Source organism: Bufo bufo, chromosome 5, assembly GCF_905171765.1.
Source record: "Bufo bufo chromosome 5, aBufBuf1.1, whole genome shotgun sequence".
Classification (NCBI taxonomy): domain Eukaryota; kingdom Metazoa; phylum Chordata; class Amphibia; order Anura; family Bufonidae; genus Bufo; species Bufo bufo.
The window spans coordinates 385,928,083-385,940,679 of NC_053393.1; the positions used below are offsets into that span (position 1 = coordinate 385,928,083).

General features: G+C 47.6%; 1 protein-coding gene across 1 annotated transcript in view; it reads right to left on the reverse strand.

The window, feature by feature from the left end:
- GFOD1 (glucose-fructose oxidoreductase domain containing 1) overlaps positions 1–12,388 on the reverse strand; it is a 69,556-nt gene extending 57,168 nt beyond the window's left edge. The window contains exon 1 of the mRNA XM_040433249.1: positions 11,854–12,388. Within this exon, the coding sequence (XP_040289183.1) occupies positions 11,854–12,106 (253 nt within the window). The 5' untranslated portion in view covers positions 12,107–12,388. The remainder of the gene's footprint in view (positions 1–11,853) is intronic.
- Positions 12,389–12,597: the final 209 nt, after the last annotated feature.

The window sequence follows — 12,597 nt, forward strand, 5'->3', positions numbered from 1 at the left end:
TACAAATCTGCTGACAGATGACCTTTGGTTGTAATTTTCCTTAGGACAATAGACCCATTGATCAGCATGTGGTGTGTAGCTGTTCGAGTCCAGTGATTAATAGTGGACGGCGCTGTTACCTAGTCACTGCTGACTGGGGCTCTGTACTGGTCTAGTAGAGAGAAACTCCACCAACAGAAGGAGTAGTATTGGTGCAGCATGTCTGGGCCTTTATAATGTGTGACAGACGACCAGATGAATCTTCATGACAACCAGTGCCCGCCAGCATCTTCCTTGCTCCTTGCTCCCAGCAGGCATGCCACCTGACCCCCCACTCCAGTGCTCAGGCAATCCATGCTCTGTCTCTCTGCTTCTATCCCGTAAAACACAACTGGCGGAGTAGCAGAACGGAAACTGACAGAACTGGTGTGAACCCCCACCTTGAAGAGTATGGTCCCCTTTAAAATAATCACTGGGGGAGATTTATCAAAACTGGTGTAAAGGAACACTGGCTTAGGTTGCCCCTAGCAACCAATTAGATTCACCTTTCATTTTTCACAGCTCCTTTTGAAAAATGAAAAATGGGATCTGATTGGTTGCTATGGGCAACTAAGCCAGTTCTACTTTATACCAGCCTAGATAAATCTCTCCTCTACCTTTTACCATTCAACTTTCAAAGGTGGGGTCCCCGTGGATTCACACTGTATACATATGTGGCAGAATGGTTAAAAAAAGCATCAGTTCTGTCACCGTTCCCCATTCTGTCCCAGTTGCTTACTGGGTCCCATTATTCTCCACTCTGGTCACGGCTGAACACCTAAGGAATAGCAGGGATGCTTGCATCCGTGACCTGCCTTGTTTTCTGGCATTTTCCTGTGTGTCAACTAGCCAGGACTGGAAGGTGGAGGGCAGTGGGACATAGTAATCATCGGAATGGCAGAGGCGGAGGATCAGTCAGGTGAGTAATGCTTCTTTTATTTGAATCCATTCATACATGAAAAAAAAAAAAACGAAATCCCGCCTGATAACCCCTTTAAGCCCACACGCATAAGATTGACAAAAATGGTGGGGTTCACCACCACACTTATCTAATGCAGGGGCCAGCAACCTTCAGCCCTCCATCTGTGGGTTGAACTAAACGCCCACCACCAACAGTGACGCTGGGATTGTAGTTTTACAACAGCTGGCGTGCCAGAGATTGCTGACCCCCCGATCTAGTGTCTATGCCCAGTCTCATAAGTGCTACATGTCACATCTACAAGAGTAAAAAAAGACTGGTGAAAGATAAATGTCCACACAAAGGTCATACGCTGAAGAGACCAGACCTTCAGCTACGAGATAGCGAGCTAGGTCACAAGTCACAGCCACCTTGATGCAATGCAGAAAAGCCGGAATTTCTAGTGACACACAGGCCGGCTACCCGCCTTGAGCGGCCACGAGCCAAGGTTAGCTCCTGTATTCTCCGCTTCTATGGAAATATCTGCAGGCTGAGGAACGTTCCAAAATTGTCCCTACAAACAACTAAAAACTGCAAAGGTTCACGTAATAGGGAATAATATAAACGTCATCACATTTATATATATACCGTACGTTCCTATAACAAACTCAGAAAGATTCAGGAAATTCAAGTACCTTTACCCTGCAAATCCATCAGCGCTTACAGGCTAGTCTGTCTATGGACCTGAAGACACAGGCTGTGGTAAAACAGGAGCCGGGACTAAAGATTCAGCCATACTGGATACTCCCTCTTCCTTAGGGCTCATGCACACAAACGTATTTTCTTTCCGTATCGGTTCTGGGTTTTTTTTGCGGACCGTATGCGGACCATTCACTTCAATGGGTCCGCAAAACAACGGAAGTTACTCCGTGCGCATTCCATTTCCGTATTTCCGTTCCCGCAAAAAATGTTAATAGGGGCCAGCTGTTCCGTTCCGCAAAATACGGAATGTACACGGATGTCATCTGTATGTTTTGCTGATCCGTTTTTGCAGACTGCAAAATACATACGGTCGTGTGCATGAGGCCTTGGTATCATCTACAGATGTTTATGTATACCATGGTACAGTTATCAAAAAGAGCTCCTGCCAGCAGAATCAACCCTGTTATACCAGGAATTAGGGATGAGCGAATCGACTTCGGATGTATATTAATATGCAAATTAGGCCTCGGTGCACTGAGGAGCACCACAGCTCCTCCACTTTGCACTTAGAGCCACTCCTCCCTGTCCCCTTGATAGCCTGCGCTATTGTCTACACTCACGTCAGTGTATGTGCAGCACATCTGCCTCTATTACCCCAGCAGCTCAGATGACTGCTGCGCATGCGCCAATGACATCATTCTCCATCCAAACAAGCTGAACGTTTCCTCTTCAGGGTGGAGGATGACGCCATGGCTGCATGCACAGTAGTGATCTGTGCTGCTGGGGAAGCGCATGATGTGAGTGTAGACTACGGCGCAGATGTGGGATTACTGACCATCAAGGGCACAGGGAAGTGTCTCTAAGTGCCAAGCGGAGGAGCTCTAGTTCTCCAAGGAGCCTGGGCCCAACCCTCAGAGCACCAAAGACCTCATTTATATATTAATTTTAAGAAAAAAATCCTCAGGTACAGCACAGCAGAGAAACACAAATGAGGTGTCATTTTACTCACCAGGATCAACCCTACCAGGCACTATGCCTGGTTCCATAGGGTTAAGCCTGCTGACATACTCTTTAAGGACAGTGGAATATTAGAGCCCAATTTATTTTTAAACCATCAGACCTAAGATTTCTGCCGATAACGGGCACCAATTGTCAATATCACAACTCAACTGGCACACCTATAACCCAAGCAGGTACTTGCTGAGGCTTCTGTCACTCTTGCATGCAGCCCCTATAAGTAAATGGCATCACACTACCGCCAGTGATGTTCTTAGAGATATTTCTACTGACTAGATCCCACTGATTCTTGTACGTTTTGATCAGACACTACAGTAAGTCATAATTGGTCAAAGTACTGAACTAACTGTCCAGAATTACATGTATCCCAGCCTGGGGCGGACTGGCCATAGTCCCTACAGGGAAATTTCCCAGTGGGGCGATGCCCATGGGGCCGTCCAAGCCTCCTTATGGCCGCTGGCTGGGTACATAATGATCTGGTGCTCTCAACTGTAAATAAAGTTGGTATCATCAGGTACTTATGCACCTGTCCTCAGGACAGTAATATAGTTGAACGCTACGACGATGGTGGCAGTATTTTGTGCTGTGGTATCTGGTTGTGCTGAGGCAGTATTTGTGCTACACTGTGATATTCGTTTCTGCTTTGGCAGTATTTTGTGCTGCACTATGGTATTGCTGGCCATGCCTCCTTCTGTTGCCCCGTCTTCTGTCAGTTTGGACCCGCCTAACAACATGGGGCCCCTTTTAGGGTTCTTTTTCCAGGGCCACTTTAAGTTCCCACTCTGCCCCTGATCCCGTCCTCAGCCATTTTTCCACTGTCTGGTTAAAACCCAGATGCCATCTGAGGATAATCATTTTCAGTCAGCTTTTGGCCTCATGCACACGACAGTATTTTTTCATGGTCCGCAAAACGGGGTTCCGTTGGTCCGTGATCCGTGACCGTTTTTTTCGTCCGTGGGTTTTTCCTTGATTTTTGGAGGATCCACGGACATGAAAAAAAAAGTCATTTTGGTGTCCGCCTGGCCGTGCGGAGCCAAATGGATCCGTCCTGACTTACAATGCAAGTCAATGGGGACGGATCCGTTTGACGTTGACACAATATGGTGCAATTGCAAACGGATCCGTCCCCTATTGACTTTCAATGTAAAGTCAGGTGTTAATATACCATAGGATCGGAGTTTTTCTCCAATCCGATGGTATATTTTAACTTGAAGTGTCCCCATCACCAAGTGAACGCCTCTATGTTAGAATATACCATCGGATTTGAGTTAGATCGTGAAACTCATATCCGACAGTATATTCTAACACAGAGGTGGCGTTCCCATGGTGATGGGGACGCTTCTAGTTAGAATATACTACGAACTGTGTACATGACTGCCCCCTGCTGCCTGGCAGCACCCGATCTTTTACAGGGGGCTATGATACGCACAATTAACCCCTTCAGGTGCGGCACCTGAAGGGTTAATTGTGCGTATCATAGCCCCCTGTTAGAGATCAGGGGCTGCCAGGCAGCAGGGGGCAGACCCCCCTCCCTCCCCAGTTTGAATATCATTGGTGGCCAGTGTGCGGCCCCCCATCCCTCTATTGTATTATCATTGGTGGCCAGTGTGCGGCCCCCCTCCTCCCTCTATTGTATTATCATTGGTGGCCAGTGTGCACCCCCCGTCCCCCCTCTATTGTATTAATATCATTGGTGGCCAGTGTGCGGGCCTCCCTCTCCACGATCATTGGTGGCAGCGGAGAGTTCCGATCGGAGTCCTAGTTTAATCGCTGGGGTTCCGATCGGTAACCATGGCAACCAGGACGCTACTGCAGTCCTGGTTGCCATGGTTACTTAGCAATATTAGAAGCATCATACTTACCTGCTGCGCTGTCTGTGACCGGCCGGGAGCTCCTCCTACTGGTAAGTGACAGGTCTGTGCGGCGCATTGCTTAAAGGGGTTGTCCGAGTTATTTTTTTATTCTTTCTATGTTCCTAACTGGGCAAATGTAACAGCTTTCCAATTCACTCACTTTATCTCCAGTGGCTGGTTTCTCAGATTTCACTGAGGGTCACATGACCTGTGATGTCAGCTTCTCTCCCTGCTTTGATAAAGGTCGTTTACAAGCCTGTAAACAAAACGTCACTGTGCTGGCCACGCCCCCTTTACTCTGCACTCTGCTAGGAATCTTAACCCCTTCAGCTGCACAGACTCAGGGCTGAAGTGTTTACTGTGTAGCTGCAGGCATTGAGGAGACAAATGCTGGGCACAGGAGCTGACAGAGAAGTTCTGCAAAGCATTGCAGCTAGGGGAAGATCCTGTGTGTATTAGCAGTGTCATTATATAAGTGGACCTTGTAGTTCTACACTTACAAGTTGCTGTTTTCTCCCAGCACTCAGGGCAGCTCTTGTATCCACTCCCTTAGCAGTGTCATTATACAGCTGGGACTTGTAGTCCTACACATACAACATGCTGCAGAGTCTCCCAGCAGGCAGATATGTCACTCAGGGCAGCGCTTGTATTCACTCCCTTAGCAGTGTCATTATACAGCTGGGACTTGTAGTCCTACACATACAACAAGCTGCAGAGTCTCGCAGCAGGCAGACATATCACTCAGGGCAGCTCTTGTATCCACTCCCTTAGCAGTGTCATTATACAGCTGGGACTTGTAGTCCTACACATACAACATGCTGCTGATTCTCCCAGCAGGCAGATATGTCACTCAGGGCAGCACTTGTATTCACTCCCTTAGCAGTGTCATTATACAGCTGGGACTTGTAGTCCTACACATACAACAAGCTGCAGAGTCTCGCAGCAGGCAGACATGTCACTCAGGGCAGCTATTGTATCCACTCCCTTAGCAGTGTCATTATATAGCTGGGACTTGTAGTCCTACACATACAACATGCTGCAGAGTCTCCCAGCAGGCAGACATGTCTCTCAGGGCAGCACTTGTATCCACTCCCCTAGCAGAGCAGGGGGAGGGGCAGAGATTGTTTTTATTGCATGTAAACAAAGGGCAAGAAAAGAACCAGGGAAATTAGGAAATATACAGGGAGTGCAGAATTATTAGGCAAGTTGTATTTTTGAGGATTAATTTTATTATTGAACAACAACCATGTTCTCAATGAACCCAAAAAACTCATTAATATCAAAGCTGAATATTTTTGGAAGTAGTTTTTAGTTTGTTTTAGTTTAGCTATTTTAGGGGGATATCTGTGTGTGCAGGTGACTATTACTGTGCATAATTATTAGGCAACTTAACAAAAACAAATATATACCCATTTCAATTATTTATTTTTACCAGTGAAACCAATATAACATCTCAACATTCACAAATATACATTTCTGAAATTCAAAAACAAAACAAAAACAAATCAGTGACCAATATAGCCACCTTTCTTTGCAAGGACACTCAAAAGCCTGCCATCCATGGATTCTGTCAGTGTTTTGATCTGTTCACCATCAACATTGCGTGCTGCAGCAACCACAGCCTCCCAGACACTGTTCAGAGAGGTGTACTGTTTTCCCTCCTTGTAAATCTCACATTTGATGATGGACCACAGGTTCTCAATGGGGTTCAGATCAGGTGAACAAGGAGGCCATGTCATTAGATTTTCTTCTTTTATACCCTTTCTTGCCAGCCACGCTGTGGAGTACTTGACGCGTGTGATGGAGCATTGTCCTGCATGAAAATCATGTTGCTCTTGAAGGATGCAGACTTCTTCCTGTACCACTGCTTGAAGAAGGTGTCTTCCAGAAACTGGCAGTAGGACTGGGAGTTGAGCTTGACTCCATCCTCAACCCGAAAAGGCCCCACAAGCTCATCTTTGATGATACCAGCCCAAACCAGTACTCCACCTCCACCTTGCTGGCGTCTGAGTCGGACTGGAGCTCTCTGCCCTTTACCAATCCAGCCACGGGCCCATCCATCTGGCCCATCAAGACTCACTCTCATTTCATCAGTCCATAAAACCTTAGAAAAATCAGTCTTGAGATATTTCTTGGCCCAGTCTTGACGTTTCAGCTTGTGTGTCTTGTCAGTGGTGGTCGTCTTTCAGCCTTTCTTACCTTGGCCATGTCTCTGAGTATTGCACACCTTGTGCTTTTGGGCAGTCCAGTGATGTTGCAGCTCTGAAATATGGCCAAACTGGTGGCAAGTGGCATCTTGGCAGCTGCACGCTTGACTTTTCTCAGTTCATGGGCAGTTATTTTGCGCCTTGGTTTTTCCACACGCTTCTTGCGACCCTGTTGACTATTTTGAATGAAACGCTTGATTGTTCGATGATCACGCTTCAGAAGCTTTTGCAATTTTAAGAGTGCTGCATCCCTCTGCAAGATATCTCACTATTTTTGACTTTTCTGAGCCTGTCAAGTCCTTCTTTTGACCCATTTTGCAAAGGAAAGGAAGTTGCCTAATAATTATGCACACCTAATATAGAGTGTTGATGTCATTAGACCACACCCCTTCTCATTACAGAGATGCACATCACCTAATATGCTTAATTGGTAGTAGGCTTTCGAGCCTATACAGCTTGGAGTAAGACAACATGCATAAAGAGGATGATGTGGTCAAAATACTCATTTGCCTAATAATTCTGCACGCAGTGTATATTTTTTTTTTGCATAAAACTTGCTTAGCTCAGTTATATATCAGATATTCAGTGCTATATTATTTTTTTTCATAACTCGGATAACCCCTTTAATGATCTGTCACTTACCAGTAGGAGGAGCTCCCGGCCGGTCACAGACAGCGCAGCAGGTAACTATGATGCTTCTAATATTGCTAAGTAACCATGGCAACCAGGACTGCAGTAGCATCCTGGTTGCCATGGTTACCGATCGGAGCCCCAGCGATTAAACTGGGACTCCGATCGGAACTCTCCGCTGCCACCAATGATCGGGGGGGGAGGGGAGGAAGCCGCACACTGGCCACCAATGATATTAATACAATAGAGGGGGGGGCCGGGGCGCACACTGGCCACCAATGATAATACAATAGGGGGGGGGGGGGGGGGCCGCACACTGGCCACCAATGATAATACAATAAAGGGAGGGAGGAGGGGCCGGGGGGGGGCGCACTGGCCACCAATCATAAATAATATTAATACAATAGAGGGAGGGGGGGGCCGCACTGGCCACCAATGAAATTAAAACTGGGGAGGGAGGGGGGTCTGCCCCTGATCTCTTACAGGGGGCTATGATACGCACAATTAACCCCTTCAGGTGCGGCACCTGAGGGGTTAATTGTGCGGATCACAGCCCCCTGTAAGAGATCGGGTGCTGCCAGGCAGTAGGGGGCAGTCATGTACACAGTTCGTAGTATATTCTAACTAGAAGCGTTCCCATCACTATGGGAACGCCTCTGTGTTAGAATATACTGTCGGATTTGAGTTTTCACTAAGTGAAAACTCAGCTCTCAAAAAGCTTTTATGCAGACGGATCTTCGGATCCGTCTGTATGAAAGTAGCCTACGGATCACGGACGCCAATCTTGTGTGCATCCGTGTTTTTTCACGGACCCATTGACTTGAATGGGTCCGTGAACCGTTGTCCGTCAAAAAAATAGGACAGGTCATATTTTTTTGACGGACAGGATACACGGATCACAGAGGTGGATGACAAACAGTGCATTTTCCGAGTTTTCAACGGACCCATTGAAAGTCAATGGGTCCGCAGAAAATCACGGAAAACGGAACAACAGCCACGGATGCACACAACGGTCGTGTGCATGAGGCCTTTCACTAAGATGTTGGCTTTATCAAAGGTTCAGATGTCCACCTAAGCTACTAAATATTCTGCTCAGCTGGTGGTAAAACTTTCTCAGAGAAAAGGTGATGAACCATTCTGAGCTCCAACGTTGGCTTCTGGAAGGTAAAAGCTAAACTCGGACTTGTTGGACACTTCTTGTCTGAGCCGGTTTAGATACACAAGATGAAAGGAGAAGCGTACTTGAATTGTATCTGTGACTTGAGATCTCCTGCCTTCAATTTGGGCCTACAGATATTGGACAAAACTCAGAGCAGGTCCTATCCTGGCCAGTTTTTGTAAATCATCTCACCCGTTCTAGAGCCCCATACAGAAGCCATCCATATGCAATCTATTTGGTTGAAGATCTGCGTGCCCAATCTGCAAAACTCAGGACAGGTCCTATCTCTGTCAAATTTTGCAATTTTTGCAGATTTTTGCAGATCAGTCTCAACCATTCTAGGGGTCCACAAAACAGAATCCATAAGATCCTTTGGTCTTGGATCCGTTGTTTAAGGCCGTGTAAATGGACAAGTACTGTACGTATGCAGATCATCAGTTAAATGAAAGTGCAGAACCCCTTTAAGGCAAACTTCTACAGCAACACTCCTGGTAGAAAGGACCTTGATGACCTCATAGCCATGTGACCAGTAATATTGCTAGGTTACTGGTCACATGGTAATGATGTCATCTAAGGTCCTAGAGAATCACAGCTCTCACAGTACGCTGCCCGGACTCTGGAGTGCCGGCAGGCATGGCATGGCAGCACCCCCCTGTGTAGCTGACAGCCTGACACCCGGGGCAGTGGCTAGCAGGGCTCAAGAGGCAGCTGCCTTGGGCCCCCCAGGAGCAACTGGGCCCGGGGCAGCTGCCCCTTTTGCCCCTTGTTAAAGACGGCCCTGCCCACAGCACAAACGGTAAGTCAGCATCGGGGAGGAGGTGAAGCAGGAGCAGGCACAGTCCATGGAGAAGGATGACACACTATATAAAAAGTAGCAGCAGCGGGCACAATTCATCGGGTTAGGCTAGGTAATCACTTGCCATCAGATTCTGGTATTCTGTTCCAGCATACCAGCAGAATACCAGAATCACCCAGATCCAGCAATGCCAAAACACTGCTTACACCTGCCGGATTCCTATTCAAGATTGTTTTGCCCTTTGTTTTTTGCTAGAATCTGCAACGGAGGCTTTTGCTGGAACCTCCTGCAGTAGATGTGCACATACCCTAAGGCCCCCTTGCAGACGAGCGTGTCCGGATATAGGTCCAGATGCGTCCCGGTGCATTGCGGCAAACCGCACGAGTAGGTACGCAATTAGCAGTCAGTTTTGACTGCGATTGCGTTCAGATTGTTCAGTTTTTATTGCGCGGGTGCAATGTGTTTTGCAGCGCCTGATAAAAAACTGACTGTGGTACCCAGACCCGAACTTCTTCACAGAAGTTCAGGTTTGGGTTAGTTGTAGTGTAGATTGTATTAGTTCCTCTTATAACAATGTTATAAGGGGAAATAATAATGATCGGGTCCCCATCCGATCGTCACCTAGCAAACCGTGCGTGAAAATCGCACGCATCTGCACTTGCTTGCGAATGCTTGAGATTTTCACGCAACCCCATTCATTTCTATGGGGCCTGCGTTACGTGAAAAAGGAGCATGAGGAGCATGCTGCGATTTTCACGCAACGCACAAGTGATGCGTGAAAATCACTGCTCATGTGCACAGCCCCATAGAAATGAATGGGTCAGGATTCAGTGCTGGTGCAATGCGTTCAACTCGCGCATTTCACCCGCGCGGAATGCTTGCCCGTGTGAAGGGGCCTAAGGGGTGCGATGGGTCACTCACAAGGGGGCCCAATTCAGATTCTTGCCATGGGGCCCAGTGATTTCTATGTATGCCCCTGATCAGAAGATACAAGCTCCTCATGCATCAGAGGATACATGCTGCTCATACATGATACAAGCTCCTCATACATCATACAGGCTCCTTATACATCAGAGTATACACGGTCCGCATACATCATACAAGCTCCTCATACATCAGAGGATACAAGCTTCTCATACATCAGAGGATAGAAGCTCCTCATACATCAGAGGATAGAAGCTCCTCATACATCAGAGGCTAAAAGTTCCTCATACATCAGAGGATTAGAAGGTCCTCACTCTATCAGAGGATAAAAGCTCCTCATACATCAGAGGATAGAAGCTCCTCATACATCAGAGGATAGAAGCTCCTCATACATCAGAGGATAGAAGCTCCTCATACATCAGAGGATAAAAGCTCCTCATACATCAGAGGATAGAAGCTCCTCATACATCAGAGGATTGAAGCTCCTCATACATCAGAGGATAGAAGCTCCTCATAACATCAGAGGATAGAAGCTCCTCATACATCCAGAGTATAGTAGCTCCTCATACATCAGAGTATAGAAGCTCCTCCCTACATCAGAGTATAAAGCTCCTCATACATCAGAGTATAGAAGCTTCCTCATACATCAGAGGATTAGAGTTCCTCATATATCAGAGGATAAAAAGCTCCTCATAATCAGAGGATAAAAGCTCCTCATACATCAGAGGATAGAAGCTCCTCATACATCAGAGGATAGAAGCTCCTCATACATCAGAGTATAGAAGCTCCTCATACATCAGAGGATAGAAGCTCCTCATACATCAGAGGATAGAAGCTCCTCATACATCAGAGGATAGAAGCTCCCTCATACATCAGAGGATAGAAGCTCCTCATACATCAGAGGATAGAAGCTCCTCATACATCAGAGGATAAAAGTTCCTCATACATCAGAGGATAGAAGCCTCCTCATAATCAGAGGATAAAAGCTCCTAATACATCAGAGGATAGAAGCTCCTCATACATCAGAGGATGAAGTCCTCATACATCAGAGTATAGAAGCTCCTCATACATCAGAGGATAGAAGCTCTCATACATCAGAGGATAGAAGCTCCTCATACATCAGAGGATAGAAGTCCCTCATACATCAGAGGATAGAAGCTCCTCATACATCAGAGGATAGAAGCTCCCTCATACATCAGAGTATAGAAGCTCCTCATACATCAGAGGATAGAAGCTCCTCATACACCGCTTGGAGGTAACCACAGCCTATTCTAGTGGCTGTCACATACCAACCTGCCATTTAAACATGTGCCAGTAACTAGAAATGACTGTGAATCTTTAATTGCATTTACTAAAAAACACTACTCTTATGGTCTTACGTGAACTCTTTTTTCCACATATCACTGGGCCACACTTTATAAGGTGAGCTCAATAATGATGCTGATCTTAAATAAAACATCACCCCAAAAACAATGTCAATACATTGGCACCAATACAGCTACAGGCAGGATAAGACCTAACACTAATCAGCTGGGTGCCCAGCACCATGTCCCTATCAGGTTCCTGAGCTGCTAGTACCACTCTTAGGTATAGCCCCAGGCTCCCCTGCTCTCAGGGGGACTTGTTGATGGGTATGGTGTGCTACTCACCCAGGGTTTTGACGGCGATCTGCTTGGTGAGAGGAGGGGGCAGGTTGATGAAGACCAGGTCCACCTCCTGGTGCAGTAGGACGTCGTCGATGCGGTTGGTATAGAAGGGGACACTCATCTCCTGGGCCAGCTCCTCAGCCTCCTCCTGCGTCCTGCCCCATAAAGCCTTCACGGAGAAACCCTCCTCTTTTAGCAAAGGGATGATGACCCTGGAGGTCAGGCTGGTGCCAAACACCCCGACCCCGGGCAGCATGGCTGATAGGGCAGAGCCGATCTCCTCCAGCAGAACACAATGGCGAGGTGCGCCCAGCCCTGGGGGATCAGTGATGCCTTCTGTCTGACCCCCTCACCTCTCAGGCTGGAGGGGCCAAGCTCTTCCCTCCATGTCCAGTTCATGCCAGGAGCCTGCAGACACCTTGCCTTTCTCGCCGCTTCTCATCGATCCAGGGGAGAGAAGTAAAATGGCCGGAGAGGGCAGTGCCAGTCCCTCAGCTGGTGGTCCAGACGATCCGGTACCGCTAGTCTCCTGCCATGATCGCAGGCTGTGATAGAGGGAGTGGGAGGAGAGAGCCGCTGTCACCTAGTGTGGGGATTCCTGCCACGCCCTCTCCCCGGCCTCGCCCGCCATTGGCTCTCGCTGAGGAGACCTGTCCCCGGGCCTCCCCATGCTGTAGTGTCTGTGCCAACCTGGCATCTCGCCCATTTAACCCCTTCCAGACTGGGAGCCCCATTTCTGTGGAATGC